The sequence below is a fragment of the Antechinus flavipes genome, chromosome 2, assembly GCF_016432865.1.
Source record: "Antechinus flavipes isolate AdamAnt ecotype Samford, QLD, Australia chromosome 2, AdamAnt_v2, whole genome shotgun sequence".
In the NCBI taxonomy this organism is placed as follows: domain Eukaryota; kingdom Metazoa; phylum Chordata; class Mammalia; order Dasyuromorphia; family Dasyuridae; genus Antechinus; species Antechinus flavipes.
The window spans coordinates 261,411,805-261,430,303 of record NC_067399.1 but is presented as its reverse complement, the minus strand read 5'-3'; the positions used below and the strand labels follow the sequence as shown (position 1 = coordinate 261,430,303).

Below are 18,499 nucleotides of genomic sequence, written 5' to 3'. Positions count from 1 at the left end.
CCTCCAAGATTTGACCCTGAACCTGAATTTTCAATTGGTTGCATATCCACTGTGTTTTTCTTTTTCAGTGGGAAGGTGGTAAAAGGAATAGGTTGAAGAAGGGATTAGCAGTAAGATTGAGAAAGAAAGAAAGAAGCAGAGAGAGAGAGAGAGAGAGAGAGGGAGAAGGAGAGAGGAAAGAAGGGAAGGAAAGAGAGAGAAGGAGGGAGAGAGGGGAGAAAAAAAGGCTAGAAAGAGAGAGAAAAAGGAGTTATTAAAGCATTTTTTAAAATTTCTCAAATGGAATAGAAGGAAAAATGGAAACAAAAACAGGATGGCTTTGAAAGTTACATGACTACTTTATTTAAAAGGAAGAGAACATTGTACATAATAGATTTGCAGTTTCATATACAGTCTTCTTTTTATATTCTGCTTTGTCATGGAAATGCTTGTTTTATTTCTTAAGTTCAGAATAAAAAAATAAAATATAGGCATATCCCTGGAATATCTTTGAAATAGCTATTTGTCTTTGACTAGATGGATATCAAAAATTCCCAAAACACAGTGTATCTGTGTCCCTATTCCCCTTCCCCATTCAGAAAAGAATAGATGGGTCAGGAAAATCCCAGAGAAAAGGAGTAAAGGGAATAGGGGATCTCTTGTCCAGTTCTCATGGTGTTCAAATTATCCTTCTATTCACCTTTTCCTCAACAGGAAAGTCTAAAGTAAAAAAATGTTTCTTTTCACTCACCTCACAATCTATTCTGGGGATGCTGGGTAAGGACAGATCCAGGCAGTGAAGTTCCCTAGTTCACTTTCCATCTCCTAAACCATAACCCCTTCCAGTATAGACTCTTTTAAATCTATCTCTGTTTCACCTGCCCTTTCCCTTCACCAAATATAACCCCTGTCCATCCACACATATATACACACTTTTGCTTCTATTAGCAGCTTTCCTGAAGTTAATTACTACCTAAATCATAAGATCATAGATTAAGAGCCAGAAGGGACCTTAGAAGTCCTCTCGTTTTAAATGAGAAAAATGAATGGGGAATATTTAATGATTTTGCTCAATCAAATAGCTACTTAAGTATCAGAGGCAGGATTGGAATCCTGGTTGTCCCAATTCCCAATCTGGCACTTTATCTACTGCATTTCCTCACCTCTTACAACCCTAGTCAAGAGCTTCTTTGCTTGAGCCTTCAATTTTGTTGGAACCCAGAAGTTCCCCAAAGGTAGAAGTGATGATTGAGATATGAAAAAGTCAAGCTTATTCTTAGGGACTATTTAAGGAGGGAAATGGTCTGGTCAGGAGAGTTCAGACACTTTGGAGCATGGCAGTGGGGGAAAAAATAATTATTTAACAAGGTAAAAGAGATAAGTGAGGAAGAAAAAGTCTTTTGTAGCCCTTTTAAAACTTTTATCAAATTTTCCTTGCTTCCCATTTCTTTCCATGATCTTTCCATAAATTAGATTTACTGTTCATGTTTATCTGCATAGCTCACTTAAAATTTTGGACCTTGGTTCCTTTATCCATAAAATGATGGTTTCTAAACTCTGCTTCCATTCTAAATCCTAGGATGATAGGATGCCATGCTCTGTGCCATGTATAAGTCTACCTTTAGATCCATAAGCCTTGGATGGAATTGAACAAAGTTTCTTTCCCCTAACTTTATTTTCCTACTTCAGCAGGTTCTTAGACTGAGGTACAGGGGTTCATTTAGAAAATATTCTGTTAATTGTACCTCAATATAGTTAGTTTCTTTTGTATTCTTATATATTTTATATTGTGCACAAAGTTTAAAAATATCATCCTGAGAAGTGGTCCTTAGGTGTCACAGACTGCCAAAGGAGTCTATGACACACACACAAAATGAAGAAAACCTTCTGTAAAGCTTTCCCCCATCACATGACTTATTTTTTTTCCCTCAAGTGTGTCTTTCCTTCTTGCCCATATCCTCAATCTGCACATCCTGATTCTCCATCTTTTTTTCCTCCTCCTTTTTCTGCCTGACTAAGGAGTTAAATCTGAGCTGAATCAGCTCCTGGAGTTTGCAGCTATATGGGAGATAGCTGAAGGACACAGGCAGACATCTCAGCTCGGGGCCGGGGCAAGGTTCCCAGACAAAGCCAGCGGCCTAGGCCGGGGCAGTATGCATGAATGAGGTGGGAGAGAGCATATGTTTGGTGACTGTAGCCCCCCAAAACTAGGATCTCCCCTTGAAGAGAGACTCCAGCAGCTCCCACGTGGGGAGAGGGCAAAGGTTCCAAGCTCATCCAGGTGTCAGTCCTGGGCTCATATGCTTCAAAACTAAGCAAGTCTCCGGCCTCACCCAAACCTCCTGCTGCATAGAGTCGTCCACCCAGGGCTACCATGACATGACCTGCCCGAGGGGTCTTCATAGGATTCAGCAGGACCCATGACGGCTTGCGAGTAGGGTTGTAGTTAAAGAGGGAGGCCAGATATTGACCAAACTCATTGCAGCCTCCACTCACATAGACCTGACCATCCAACACAGAGGCTGCGTGTGCAAAGCAGGGTGTGGGGAGGGGTGGTGCTGACCTGTAGGAAGAACAAAGGACTGTCTCAGCAGAGAAGGGCAGCCCACAGCCTTAACTTCCTTCTTATGGCTGGGCCTCCTTTCCCTGTCTACCTCTAGGTCACTCCAACCCCTTCATGACACTGAGCGTCTTGGGCCAGTTAAATGTGGGCATCGTGATACAGATGTGGATCTGTCTGAATATCCCATTATCCCTAACAGAGGCAGAGGGCACAAGTAATGAAACAGGAAGATTCTTGGTCAGGAAGGGAATGGACTAGATAATCTCTGAGATCTCCTATAACTCTGAGATTCTGTGAGTCTAAGAATTGACTGAAAGGACAGATCCCTGCTAAAGTAATAAAAGATTATCTTGTTTAAGGGAAAGTAGTTGCTATGGTTTTAGGAGAAACCTGGTTCCTCTCCATCACTATTTTCTCTAGCACCTAATAGGCACTTAATAAAGGCCTACTAATTGATTGATCTCTTTTGCTCACCTCCAAGCATCAAGCTTGGGATCATAGGCTTCCACCGAATCCAAGGCAGCCCCCTTGTCTCTCCCACCCAAGGCATAAAGATGTCCATCGTGAGCCACCAGTGGGAAGAAAGACCGAGCTTGACACATTGGCGCCAACTCTTCCCAATTACTTTGGCCAGGTGCCCACCTATGAACACACAGAGGAAAGAGAGACGGGCAGAGTTAACCTGGTGCTTGGGAGGTGCCGCTGAAGCTGCACATCTTCCTCCATTCCCCTCCAGCAGAGCTATCTGGCCTCCCTCCTGAGTTCTTCTCTCCGGCTCTGGCACCCACCGGGCTTGCTGCTTTCCGCCTCACCCCCAAAGCCCTCCCTCCGCAATCCCTTGCCAGATAAGTAAGGCTGGGCGACAGGGGAGCCACGAAGAGTCACCTGGTCGAAGGAGCCCCGAAGAAGAGGGGGCACCCAGCGACAAAGGCTAGTCTGATCTGCCCCTCTCTCCCCTACCTGAGCACGGAGGCCAGCGTGTCTGAGTGGCTGTAGTAGTGCTGCCCTCCGCACACGTACAGCTCCCGCCCAGTGAGACTGGCAGCGCCATGCCGGAAGCGCCCCGGAGGGGCAGGGCAGGCAGCCTCCCCCACTCCACCGTGTGCACCAGCCCCACGCCACTGCAGAAGGCGCGCGCCCACCACACCCCTCGCGACGGCTGGCTCTGAGCTAAGTCCGCAGTGAGCCCGTCTCCGCCGATCACCACCAGCGCCCGCTCGGGCTCCCGCCGCCTTGCTCGGCCCGGCACCTCGGCCGCCGTCAGAATCTGGTGTAGCAAGGACGAGGGCAGCGGCGGGGGCAGTCCGGCAGCTCTCACTCGCCGCAGTTCCCGCGTGGACATGCGACCAAAGCGGACGCAGCGCAGTAGAGGCTCCGCTTCAGGCTCTCTGCCAATGGGATCTGCCGCCAGCCAGTGCCACGCCGCCTCGAAAGCCTCGAATTCCTCCTCTAGATGCAGCTCGTCGCTGGCCAGGAGGCTGGCCAGGAAGGGACGGGGCAGGTCTGGGAAGGTAGGGCAGGCCGCCACAGCCGGCAGATGGTTGAGGAGGTAGTGATGGACTTTGTCCCAAAGTCTCTCCAGTCCTGGGGCTTCAGCCACGGGAAGCAAGGCCAAGCATCGGACTGGGCTAAGGCCTCGGGCCAGGGCTCTCTGGCACAAGGCCAAGCAGGAGCCGCTTTGGTACTGCAGGGCAGTCAGGGTGGCCCTCAGCAGCCCTGGCCAGTTTGTTTGCAGTGCCCCTGAGTAGGCAAAGGAGACGAGGAGCTGCAGTTCTGCGGCTGAGACTGTGCGTAGTGTGACAGCTGAGCCCTGAGATTCCCTCATCCCACTCAGGAGCATCGCTCCGAAGAACTCGCTCCCGCAGACTAGAGCCACGCGGTGCACTGTGGGTACAGGAAATGTGGGAGAGCATGGGGTCAGAACAGATGCCAGGCTCCCAACCAACCCCGACAGCTCTTCCTGTTTTTAATGCCAACCTCCGATACTGTCTACTATATTATAGAACTCCCCATATTCCAATCTAACTAAAGAGCCTAAGCCAGTGGTCCTCAAAGTGTAGTCCAAAGAATTGTTGGGGTCTCTGAAACCCTTTCAGAGGGTCTACAAATTCAAAATGATTTTATTTCTAATATAATAAATAGCAATAACTATAACCCATGTGAACAAAAACTCTTTGAACAGATCCTCCATAGTTTTTTAACAATATGAAGATACTGAGAACAAAGGTTTGAGAACCACTGGGCCCTAAGCTGTCACCTGGAACAGAACACTATTCTTGTTATTCCTAATCTAGTTTCTCACTGATAATACTGCAAGGGCAGATAGATGTGCTTCAAAGACAAGGATACAGCCAATAGCCCTGCTCATACCTTGTACCTGTGAAGATTACTTTTGGCTTAACAACAGATGCTGCTATCTTGCTATTTTACTATTTGCATTTCTGACTCAGTTTTGCAATCAAATCTTTATTTAACAAGTTTCCTTTCTCCTAGAGATTAATTGGCACACTCCAGGTTCCTATGTCTGCTTGCTTCTGTTGTCATTCAGAAGCCTAGATTTAGTTAACATGGCTTGAACCTCTGCCTGGTGCAGCCTGATTATACAGAATCCTTTTTATAGAAAGCACCTTTTGGTTTGGAAGTGCTTTCAACTACCTTTCCTCTTAGGGACCTCATAACATCAGTGAGAAGTGGGTAGGACAGATAATGATGATGAGATGATGAGAGAAAACTAAGTGATCTCAAGGCGCAAGAGTGGAATTAGACTTCAGGCCCTTGATTCCAAATCTAATTTTTTGTACTATCACACACTGACTCTCCTTCTCCAATGATATTTCTTCCATCTGCCTGATCAATTCATAGACTAGAATGGGACCAATTCATAGAGTAGGGCAGTTAGACTGAGTTAGAAGAAAACCTGATTTGAATAACATCTCCAACACTTAATAGCTGTGTAATTCTGGTCAAATTATTTAAGCCCTCCTCTTCTTTTTATTATAGCTTTTTATTTACAAGAGATAATGCATGAGTAATTTTTCAGCATTGACCCTTGCAAAACCTTCTGTTCCAACTTTCCCTCCTTCCCCCCACCCCCTCTCCTAGATTCAGCCTCCTTTTTAAAAAAAAAAAATAGGTATGCTACTGTATTCCACTACCTTTTCCATAGCGAGGGGAATGTGAGGAAAATGCTTGTGAACTTTATACTACTCTAGAATAGTGCTCTAATAGAAAGATATATTAATAGCTCACAATAACCCAGGGAGATAGACTTGGTTATTATCCCTATTCTCTAAGTCAGAGAGTTTCTGTGACTTATCCAGGATCACACAGTTACTAAATGTCTGAAAGATGATCTTCCTAATTCCAATCCTGGGCTCTCTTTACTCTCACCCATAACTTCCTCCCTGGATATAGTTATTAGAGACCATTTCATATCTCCATTTTCCCATCTTCTCTCCCCTCCCATTCTAAAGATGAAGAAACTGAGATTTAGGTAAGTAAATAAGTATGCCTGTGTTCAAAAAGTCAGATAGTAATAGAGCAGGGTCTGACACACAGCAGCTCCTTGGGTAGGGTGCCAGTGTACTTTCTGCATTCATTGAAGCTGTTTTGCAGTGAGCATCACTTGAATGACAGTAAGTTGGTTCCATTCCAGGACCTCATTGCTGGCAATCCTGTCCTGCTCACTTGGATTCATGAGGAATGCTGTTAAAACTTTTCAGGGAGTCAGATATGACTTATGCCTGTGTGAAGTGCCAGGAACACAGCCACAGAGGCTTCAGTAAATCTCAGTAAACCTTAAAGTCTGGAGCTTTCATTTTGTCTCTGACCCTTAATGCTTGGTATGGCACCCTTTATATTTGTTGTTGTTCAGTTGTGAATAACTCTTCATGACCCCATCTGGGATTTTCTTTGCAAAGATACTGGAGTACTTGACTATTTTCTTCCTCAGTTCATTTTACAGATGAGGAAACTGAGGCAAACAGGGGCAAGTGACTTGCCTAAAGTCATACTGCTAGTAAGTATCTGAGGCTAGATTTGAGATCAGGTATTCCAGATTTCAAGCCTAAAACTTTATCCACTATGCCACTTAGCTACATGGAATATAGTAAGGTGATTAATAAATTCTTCACAACTAGCTGCCTAAGCTCACGTATGTTGGGCACTTACTGAATTGGATTGTAAACATAATTGTTTTATATACCACTCTGCCACACAGATGTGCCTCAACTGGAACTTTCTTCTGAAGACAATGTAGAATAACAAAAAGAGTGGCAGACTGAACCTCAGAAAACTTGAGTTTATGGTTTACCTTGGTTCTGCCACTAATTCTTTGTGTAATCCTAAGCACCCAAGTGACTTTCCTCTTAAACCTTCTGTTTTCTCACTTGGAAAACAAGAATGAACTAGATGATGTCTAAAACTCCCTTCTACTCCCAGTTCTATTATTCTGGATGCTGGCACCAGGGTTGTTTTGTTTTGTTTTGTTTTTTGGTCATTTGGTATTTGTACCGAGTATTAGGGGCCAGAGATAAAATTGAAAGATCCAGCCCTTGAGATCTGTTGAGCTCTACTGAGCTATGTTCTTGACATCTGCCACTAGGATAAGTCACATCAGACTCCCTGAGCAGTTTCAGCAGCATTCCTCATCCCCTGGATGCATAGACAAAATTAACTAATATTTTACCTATTTAGCACTGGCTCTACTGGTTAAGGAATGTGTCAGAAAGGATATGATCTTGAAAACCAGGGAATTTTGGAAGAGGAGTTTTGAGATCACATTAAACTGAGTTCTGAGCAAGAAATCCTGTTTAGAGCAGAACCAGAAGATCATTATATACCTCAACAACGATACTGTTTGAGGATGTATTCTGATGGAAGTGGATCTCTTCGATAAAGAGAGCTTTAATTGATCAAAGACGGACAGAAGCAGCTACACCCAAAGAAAGAACACTAGGAAATGAATATAAACTGCTTGCATTTTTGTTTTTCTTCCCGGGTTATTTATACCTTCTGAATTCAGTTCTCCCTGCGCAACAAGAAAAATGTTCGGTTCTGCACACATATATTGTATCTAGGATATACTGTAACCTATTCAACATATAAAGGACTGCTTGCCATCTAGGGGAGGGGGTGGAGGGAGGGAGGGGAAAAATCGGAACAGAAGTGAATGCAAGGGATAATGCTGTAAAAAATTACCCTGGCATGGGTTCTATCAATAAAAAGTTATTAAAAAAAAGAAAGAAAGAAAGAAAGAAAGGCTATAGCAATAATCCAAGACTATATCCTTCCTAAGGGCTGTACCACATCAAAAAAAAAAAGAAAAAAAAGAAAAAAGAAAAGAAATGAAAAGAAAAGAAATCCTGTTTAGCATCTGTAGAAGACCCAAGTCTTCAAGCCAATGTGTGACAAGCATTAATTGATAATCATTTTTCAACATCGTTCCTTCCACTAGTAATGTGTGGCACCAGAGCATGGCCAGACCAACAGGCCAATGTCAGGTTTATCCTTCTTTGCCCCAATTGGCTGCTGCTTGTATCTACTGTCACAGATTGTATACTAACTCCAGCCAGCTGTCCTGTAAATGAATGTTGTTTATCTCAAGAGAGGACAGGGATAGAAAGAGTGCATGGTCAGTGTAAATCTATCACCACTATGGGAAAAACAACTCAAAGCTCATGTTCTGTTTGACAGTAGATCCTTGATATATGGAGAACCTAAGGAAGTAAGTAATATACCCTTCAGTTATTTTGCATCCAAATTCTATCTTAATCCTTTTAGTTTAGTGAATGCGCAGAATCCTGTCGGTATCTGCCCTTGCTTCCCATCGATTCTTCCTCATCCTCCTCCCTCTCTCCCTGTCTAGGTGCTTACCCTTCAGGTGGCAGCCCTCTGCTTCCAGCTCCAGGTCACAGCCAACACCCTCACGATAGAGCTGCTCCATGCTGCTCAGATTCTCTCTCAACTCCTCAGCTTTATCCGGTCCCTCCTGTTCCTTGTCTCCTTGGTTCCGGTCCCCCTCCAGTCTCCTTAGGGCAGCTGCTGCTACCCGAGGGGCTCCCAGGAGCTCCGCTGCCGCTATCACATCTCCCAAAGCGGCGGGACCCACCACCCCCTCATAGGCAAAGGTCAGCACTGCCTCCCAACCCTGGGGTGCTACGTCCAGCTGTATGGGGGGTCTTGGGTCCCCATTCCCCAGCAGCCGGGAGCGAAAGAGGCTGCTGACTGAAGCCAAGACCGCCCCATGCACCGCATACCTTCGACCCTGCACTATTACCTCTTCATCTAGCAGCAGACTTAAGTCCCGAAGCCTTCGAGCTTCTGCAAAGAACTGGCCTGGGTGCTCCTCACTCACTAGCGCCTCAGTTTCCCCTTCTTCATCTTCCTCCAGGGACAAGGAAGGAGAAGGAAGATCTCCAAGCTCGGAGGCCCGGTGACTGGATTGTCCCAGAGGGAAGGGAAGTAGACCCGAGTCTTCGTCTGGGGAGGAAGGCCAGCTGGGGCTTTGCTGAGTTGGTAAAGAGAGGCTGGGGTAGTCCTTCCGGAACTGAGGGGAAAGTAGCCCCTCGTCTTCGCTGCAGATCACGGTGCCTGGGGAACTCATGGCCAGAGCTGGGTTGATCTGAGAAAAATTGGGAGAGAGGCGAAATTAGGCATCTGACAAAGCTTAAGTTTTTACTGCTCTGCCCTCGAACGTAGATAAAATGCACCTTTCATCACTCATCAAGTCCGAGAAGTGCCAAACCTGTACTTCAGGCGTTCTGCCACATAAACCTCCAGCCCTATCCCCCTCCAGGACAGTTCCCTTTTTTCAGCCTTTCTGGGGGAGTCGGGCTATCTCACAGCAAACAGGAGATAGATTCGGAGCCTCAAGGAGGCAGAGATTAGAGGGACCCTTCCTGGTCCAGAGTTTGTCCCACTATTGCCCTCTCCCTTGCTGCACTGAGAGGGTGTCGTTAGTTTCTACAGCCGGTCACCTTCACAAGTTCTCCCATCCTCCTCACCTAGGTGCTGGGCTTTGTCTCTGAGCCCCAGGGAGAGGGAACTTGTGGGGCCACCCTGGCCTGTCGCCGGAGTGAGCTAATTATAGTCGGGTAAGGGGCTGAGGTTGCGGCTGCCTGGACTTGGACACCCAATCCCTAGAGCCCGGTCCTCGGATGACCTCTCTCCCACTTGTAGATAGGGGAGCTGAACATAAAAAAGTCCATGACAGGTCGAGAATTGAAAAGGGAAGAACGAGAATAACCCAGGAAAGCTGTCTGAGCCGCTGATAGTGAGAGTGATGGAAAGGCGAGTAGAGGGAAGTGAGCCCTGCTCTAAGAGGGGGCTGCAGCGAATTGAGTTATTTCGGAGACAATCCCCCAAAGCTTTGGCTATTGACTTTTCCAGTTTTTACCAAGCTAGGGTCCAAGAAGAAACTATGCTACTGAAGAGCTCTATCCCCAAGGTAGTCCGGGCACCTGAGAGGTTGGGAGGGGTGGGAGGGAGGCGTGAGAATAGGGGGCAGGGTTGTGGATCGAAAATGACCCATCTTCTAGGCTTTGTGGAAGAGGTTCAGAGTGCTCCAAAGCTCTCTACGTGCTAGAATATTCAAAAATCGTGTCCCTTCCTTCCTTCTTTTTCCCACTCAGGATTGACTGACTTGGAACGGGATGTGGTGTGCAGGACACAACTTCAATCGGGTCCCAGGAACCAGTCCTGAGATTGGCTGAGGCACAAGACTTTGGAATACCTAGCCAGGAGCCAATTTCTTTAGGATCTTCTCCCCAGGGCTCATCTTTGCAACCCTTTTGCAGATGATGCTTCTGGTTGTGAAATCCCCCTGAAACATCTGACCGACTTGAGCATGCAGCACATCTAGGGGGAGAAAACCTCCGAGAAGGATCAGTAGCCTTTCTTCAAGAATTTATCTCCCAAGTGCCTTTGATTATTCTCCTTTTGACCTATTTCTCCTTTGACCTATTCTCCATAGGTGAGGCCACCTAACTTCTCTTGGTTTTAGTTTTCCTGAAACCCATAGCTTTCCCTATTTCCTCTCTGTCTCTTCAGCCCTCTTTATTCCTCAGACTTCCTTCTGTGATTCCTTATCATGATTCCTATAACCCAACCAAAGCACATGGGACTCTTGCCAGCTTGGTCACCAGTCTCAACATGTCCTTTTTTTTGTGTGTAGGCTTTTCTCTCTGTTCCTCACATAAAGGGTGAATTGCTAGTTCTACTCTTGAGAAGTTGTATACCCATTCCTCTGAACTGGGTGTCACTCTGTCTAGGAATCTTTTCATTTAATTATCAATAACCAGAAATCAACCTCATTTAGGAGAAAAAAATCCCAAAGTCTTGAACCTCAGCCCTCTCAGGAATCCTGGGACCAAGATTAAGTTATGCTCTGCACACTACTACTCATCCCAAGTCATTCATCCTGAGTGGAAAGCAACTGATAAATGGTCAAAAGATATGACAAATAATTTTCAGATGATGAAATTAAAGCCATCCATAACTATATGAAAAAATGCTCTAAATCACTATTGATTAGAGAAATGAAAATTAAAATACCTTTCAGGTTGGCTAAGATGACAGAAAAATATTGGAGGGATGTGGGAAAACTGGGACACGAATGTTTTGTTGGTGAAATTGTAAAATGATCCAATGATTCTGGAGAGCAATTTGGAAGTATGCCCAGAGGGCTAAAAACTGTGCATACCCTTTGACCCAGCAGTGCCATTACTGAGTCTGGGTCCCAGGGAAATCACATGTACAAAAATGTTTCTAGCAGCTTTTTTTTTTGTGGTAGCAAAGAATTGGAAAATGAGTAGATGTTCATCAACTAGGGAATGGCTGAACAAGTTATGATATATGCAGGTAATTGAATATTACTGTTCTATAAAAAATGAACAAGCTGATTTTAGAAATGCGTGAAAAGATTTACATGAACTGATACTGAGTGAAACAAGCAGAACCACGAATACATTGTATACCATAATAGTAAGAATGTGCATGATCAGCTAAGAAAGACTTGGTTCTTCTCAGTGGTTTAGTGATCCAAGCAATCCCAATAGACTTCAGACAAAAAATGCCATTTGCATCCAGAAAAAAAAAAAAAAAAAAAAACTAAGGAGAATGAAAGTAAATCAGCACATTCTATGTTCACTTTTTTTCTGTTTTTTTTAATCTCTCCCATGGTTTTTCCCTTTTGCTGATTTTTCTCTCCCAACATGATTTATAAAGCAATGTATATTAAAAAATAAATTTACTAGAAAAGAAAAAAAATTCCAGGTGGGAAGAAAGAAGTACACAATCTTTGAACATTCCAATAGGTAGAGAGCTTTGGAACACCCTGAACTTGTCCCTTGGTACAAGACCGTGGAGATGGGTCATTTTCGATCTGCAATCCTGACTCTTGTCCTCTACACTTCCTCCTCCCTAAACCTCTTAAATTCTCAGTCCATCCTGGGGATAGAACTGGCTTTTGTTTCTCCTCTTCAATAGTATTGTTTCTTCTTGGATTCTAACTTGGTAGAAAATGGACAAGTCAATAACCAAAGCTTTGGGGGATTGTCCCTGAAACACATCCTCTACCTTTAGTTACCCTAGATCACAGCCCAGGTTGGTATGGGTATGAACCAATAAAAGGACTTAGACAGGAGAGTTTTGAAGGACAGTGTTTGGGGCCTGAGCATTAGAATCCAGGGATGTTAATTATGACTCACATGAGTTATCATTCTTCTTTCTGCCTTGTTCACCACAGTTTTGTTTCTTTTTCTTTCTTTCTTTTTTTCTTTCTTTCTTTCTTTTTCTTTTTTTGCTGAGGCAATTGGGGTTAGTGTTAGCCCAGGGTTACATAGCTAGGAAGTATTAAGTGTCTGAGGCCAAATTTGAACTCAGGTCCTCCTGACTTCAGGGATAGGGCTCTATCCACTGCGCCATTTAACTGCCTTACATTCAGTTTCCATAGTTCTCTCTCTGAATGCAGATGACATTTACTATCCAAAGTTTATTGGATTGCCTTAGATCACTGAACTTCTGAGAAGTTCTAAGAAGAACCAAGTTGATCCAAGTTCATAGTTGATCATCACACAATCTTGTTGTTACTGTATACAATGTATTTTTGGTTCTGCTTGTTTTGCTCAGCATTAGTTTGTGTAAATCTTTCCAGACTTTTTTTTTAAAATTAAAAAACAAAAACAAAAAACCCCAGAAAAACAGAAAAGGAATGCAAAACAAAAGAGAACATTATCATGTGCTTAGCAAAACATCAGGGAAGATTCCCAATTTGAGTAGGTTTTCAGAACTACTGCAATGCTTCTGTGTCCATTCTTCCTCTGCACCTCATTTGTATAATTAATTTTTACCTTAACTCTGCCAATCTTTCTTTTGAACTACCCTGTTGTTGCTATGAATCAAACATAGAGTATGTATTTGACATGTAAAAAAAAAATAAACCATTTGTCCATATTGAGTTTCTTGAAATTGATATTTGATATTGGCTCTTATATGTTAAATTTTCTATTGTTTGGGTTTGGTTGATAGAAAGTTCTGAAAATCTGCAAATTCATTGAATGTTCATTTTTTCATTTAATATCATGGATATTTTTCTTGGATATGATTTTGGCAGCTGGTCTAGTTATTTTGATTGTTGGTAACTATGAGTACAGTCTTTTATTGTAATTTCTGGAAATCTTGTACAATTCTAATTGTAGCTCTGGTGTATTTGAATTCTTGCTTCTTGCAAAATTTTCCCTTTGTTCTGGTTTTGAAATTTAGTAGTAATATTTTTGTGCATTTTCCACAAAGGATTTCATTGAGATGATAATATGTGGATTTTTTTCTATTTCTACTCCCCCCTCATGTTTTATCCATCCAGGAGAGTTTTCTTGGATCTAGGTCTTTCTAAAATCAGCTTGTTCATCATTTTTATAGGACAATTGTAGAGGGCTGAAACTCTAAAAGGTATACTTGAACCTGAGACAGCAGAGCACTTAAGGCTAATTACCTATTCGATGTGAGATGATGGTTCTATATACATATATTTAGAGAGATGGTGATGTGATGGCTCTCCTACAATTGGGGCTTGCTGAATGTGTGGTAGTGAGGTAATCTTAGGCAAGGATTGGAGGGTTGAGGGAGAGAGGTCAGAGTCACTCTGAGGCAGGAAGAGGAGAGAGCTGGAGACTCCAGACTCCGGAGTCCAGGATTCATCTTTGACGAGCTGCATGGCAACTTGCCTGCCTCCTTTACTTCTCCTCCTAAAGACCAAGGAATTTGATCCTGACGCTGATTGATTCTGAGGCCCTCCAAAGAGCTAGTCCAATCATAGGCAATAATATTCCATTACTTTCATATACCATACTTTTTTCAGCCATTCTCCAACTGATCGGCATCCACTTAGTTTCCAATTTCTGGCCACTACAAACAGGGCTGCCACAAACATTTTTGCACATACAGGCCCCCTTCCCTTCTTTATGATCTCTTTGGGATATAAGCCCTGGAGTAACACTGCTGGATCAAAGGGTATGCACAGTTTAATAACTTTTTGAGCATAGTTCCAAATTGTTTTCCAGAAGGGTTGGATCCATTCACAACTCCACCAATAATGCATCAGTGTCCCAGTTGTCCCACATCCCCTCCAACATTCATCATCTTTCCCTGTCATTCTAGACAATCTGACAGGCGTGTAGTGGTGTCTCAGAGTTGTCTGGATTTGCATTTCTCTGATCAATAGTGATCTGGAGCACCTTTTCACATTAGGCACGAAGTTCTTGATCTTCCAGAGTCCAGGTCTGGAGCTCAGAGGCACCATCCGCCTCTTCTGGCCCCTGCCGATGCTGTGGCTATGCATCCCATGGGCTTTGCTGAGACTTTCTGTGACTTGCTTCGGTTATGGCACCCAGCTACACCCCATTCCCCACTTCATGTTTTCCCTTTTCTCTTTCCAGAAGTGATCCTCCCCTTGACAAAGCATGTCTTGGGCTTCTTTCCCTGTGCACCTCTCCCTTCCACACACTTTCTCTACTTGAAGGTCTGTCTGTGATCCTCTCCCTTACCCCTCCTCACCTAGAAACATGGGGTGCAGCTGCAGCAGATTGAGCCAGAGAACAAATTGAGGATCGTGGGGACTATGACCATGATAATCCTGCTGGGTGTCTCACTAGCTGGCATGGAGTAGGAGTCCAAGCCAGGCACATTGAAGCTTATTGGAAGAGAGTGCAGAGGGAGGATGGGAGATGTAAGGGCTGATGGGAAAACTCTTTCATGAAGCAAGGAAGATTAGGCTCAAAAATCTCTAAAAAGAGGGAGGTGTCAGGAGAGCCAGAAGCCTTGGGGAACTCAAATGAAGTGCTCAGAGAAAGAGGCCCACGTTGCAAGGAGGTATGGCATTTCCCCTCAATCTTAAGGCTAGTGTGAGAGGGGGTCATTGAATCTCAGAGATGGAGTAGAACACGCCAGCTTCCTCAAAACCTGATGTTTGTCAACGCAGAGTCTTGTTAGAGGGGATGAGAGGACGTCGATTGGAGAAGAGTTAGGGTGGAACTTAAATGAAGTGAGCTGACCTTGGGGAAAGAGCGTGGGGGCAATGAGAACTCTGTGTGTATGAAGATGCAGTTCACTTTCCTCTTTCCACTTTGCTTCTGCCTCTTGGACCCAGCCACAGCGATTCCTAAGGCCATTCCTCCTTGCCATCTTTTGGACTATCCTTTCTTACCTGGGCACCACTGCCACTATTGGTAAGATTCAGCTCACTATCAGTAAGACCCACCTGCAGAATTACTTGGTCTTTACTTGGCTCAACCTCTCAGAGGAAATAGAGGCTGATAATGAAGAGAATATAACGGGCAAAAGTGATATCTGATGAGGTCTAGATATGGGGTACCTAAATGAAATTAGGGTTTAATTGAGGTCTAGCAGCAGCGCAAGGATATGGAGTTAAATGAGGTCTAGTGGCGGCACGAGTTCCCAATGAAGGAATTTATTGGCCCGAAGCTAGATTGATAAAAGAGGTTTATTATGGGGTTTGGAAGTAAGGTTAAAGTACAGTTAAGGAAATAGGTGAAGATAGAAATAAGAAGGGCACCAGAAACAGGATTTCAGTGGACAGAGGATCCTGGCATGCCAGGTGTAAGGCTGGCATGTTTGGGACCTCTGCAAAAAGAGGGCTCCAGCTTAACTCTTTTATAATGAGAGATTTATCTGGAGTGAAAAAAAGGACTGATGGTCATAATTTTATTATTCTGTCTGTTTTGACCCCCAGACATGAGTACAAAAAGGAAGAGCTATACTGTTGAGTACAAGAAAGCAATTGTAGAAGAGTCACATGGCAAGAATCTTGCAGTTTTCTGTAAAGAAAAACTTTTGGATCTTCAAATGATCAGAAAATGGAGAGCAGATTATAATAACCTCAATCAACAAGTGGATGAGGGAAAAGGGAAAAAGCGCAGGTCTGGATCAGGTTGGCAACCTTTATATCCTGACTTGGAGATCCTCATTGGTGAATGGATTGCTGACAGGAGAGCAAAGGCCTTGGTTGTGCGCAGGGCTGATATTCAAGCATTTGCCCTTTCAATGGCACCAGAGTTTGAAATGGTCTCAGAAGAATTCAAAGCATCACAACACTGGTTGGACAGTTTCCTTCAATGGTATGAACTGTCCCTAAGAAGATCAACAACACTGTTTAAGCTGGAAGATGCTGAAGTTATTAAACGTGCACTTGCATTCAAGTCCTTTATTGATAGGATCGACATTTCCAAGTACCAAACCTGCAATATGATTGCTATGGATGAAACTGCAGTGTTTATGGGACAAGGATCTCAAACAACAATTCATCACAGGGGTACAACGTCAATCTACATTCCCACCACTGGCTATGAAAGTGCACAGGTCACCTGTGTTTTGGCAATTCGTTTGGATGGAAAGAAAGCCACACCTCTAATCATCAAGGGCAAGAAAGATAAGATTGAACGTGTATCAGGCATTTATGTTCTTGAAACCGAAAAAGTCTGATGTACACAAGCCGTTATAAGAAAGTGGGTTGATTTAATGCTGCCACTTGTTATGCGAGGTAACCAAAGAGGTCTGATAATCTGGGATTCAGCCAGCACTTCCTTGCAGAGAGAAGAATAGATCAAGTAATGGTTTCCTGCAGGAATGACTGCCTATCTCCACACCCTTGATATTGCAATAAACAAGCCATTCAAGGACCATTTGCGCATGGAAGTCAATGACTACATTGAAAATAGAATGGAAAGAAATCAGCGTGGAAACTTTGTGAAGCCCTGTCTGCAAGAAGTTGTGACTTGGGTGAAGAAGTCATGGGATAAAATTACTGATAGCTGTGTCGCCAAGGCAGGTTACCTGGACAAGACATGTTCATTTAAAGAGAGCTATATTGCTGGACATGACAGATTGGGTCCACTTCTTCTGAAGGAAATAGAGGCGCAAGACATCCAGGACGGAATTCAGGGTATGGACACTTATGACGATGTTGTTGAAGAAGATGACATGATCATTATTGAATAAAGGTACATTTTTTTGTTCACGTTTACCTGTTTATTAAAATTGCTGTCAATGTTCATTAAAATAAGCCCTCCCCTGAAAATAAGCCCTCTGGTGTTTTTCTGTCCAAAAAAATAATAAGACAGTGTCTTATTCTGCAAGGAAGTCAGACTGGCAGACTGCTGGAGGAGACTGAATCAGACTATGACAGACATAGACTGTGTAAAAGACAATAAAAACTTTGGACTCTATTCCTGTCCATCCTCATGGTGTGTATCCAAGGCCCTTCCGGAGGACCTCCAGAAAGCTAGCCCGAACAAATACAATTTATATATCATCTTATGTTTTTTGATTATTAAAACGCAGACATGTAAGGCTGAATCATCCTACCAGGGCTACTGTAGAAGGAATTCCTGTTCTGAGGGAGGGTTGGACTGTTCTATCTACTCTGCAGTGTTGCCCTTAGAAAGGGGCCTCTCCCTGAGAAGAGACTTGTATCCTTAGCCCCTTCTCAAGTTCCTGTGTAGTGCCAGAAGCTTCAGGGAATATGATAGATATGGGTGTGAGGAATAGGAGCTATGGGCCAGAGTATCCAAATGGCTGGGGCTTCAGCAGCTGTAAGGAACTTGGCTCCTGTACCTATGGACTGTCTAACCACTATCAATCGGTGAGTGACAAAGAAGAGAGATGCTCGAATGAGGATATGATATTGAGATGACTGATTAACAGCAGAAGTTATTCTGGTCTGGAGGAAATCCAAGAGGGGGAGGGGAGAAAGGAAGAATGAGTAGACTTCAGTTTCTATTCTTGACCAACCTTATTTCTCTAGACCATGAGCATGGTGTCTGCCTTCAGTTCTCTGCTGCAATCTTCAGTGCTACACTCTGCTCTCTCCTGCTTTGTCTCTGCTCCCAAAGTCTTCCAGGTCAGTCAGGAGAAGGACAAGTGGGGAGTTTGGGGTTCCTTATAGTCAGGTAGGGACACATATGGCTCTAGCTGGTTGGTTCTTTAAAAGAAATACTTGATGCCCAAGTGTGTGCATGTGTGTGTGTGTGTGTGTGTGTGTGTGTGTGTGTGTGTATGTGCATGTGTATACAATGATATGCTGGTAAATATTTAACAATCAGCTCTGTAAAAACTTTTAAAAAACCCATACAATATCGAAAGGCTTCAAATTCAATCTGCATTATTAACATTTTCTCCATCCCTTTCTTACAAGTAGACAATGAATAAAACAATCAATTAAGTCCTAATTTTGTGGCATTTGCCAACTTCCAAATGTAAATGCTTATATTGAAAACTTAATACACTGTCAGGAATCTGTGAGAGCCTGTACTAGCACACCATCTCCTTCCATATTCATCTAAAGATGTATCTTGGTTTAGAGCCAGTACATCCTTGAGATTCCATGAGTTCTCTCTCTCTCTATCCCCTCACCTCTCCACAACATTTCCCCCATACCATCTCTGT

The 18,499-nt window shown here is 43.8% G+C and overlaps 1 protein-coding gene across 1 annotated transcript; it reads right to left on the bottom strand.

The window, feature by feature from the left end:
* Window positions 1-314: 314 nt before the first annotated feature.
* On the bottom strand, window positions 315-9,993 carry KLHL33 (kelch like family member 33). Its single transcript, XM_051976968.1, is given in 6 exon segments — window positions 315-2,542; window positions 3,017-3,184; window positions 3,503-3,611; window positions 3,614-4,426; window positions 8,417-9,164; window positions 9,547-9,993. Coding segments are annotated over 5 exon segments (2,325 nt in total). The 5' UTR covers window positions 9,147-9,164; window positions 9,547-9,993; the 3' UTR covers window positions 315-2,037.
* Between the last annotated feature and the right edge of the window lie 8,506 nt (window positions 9,994-18,499).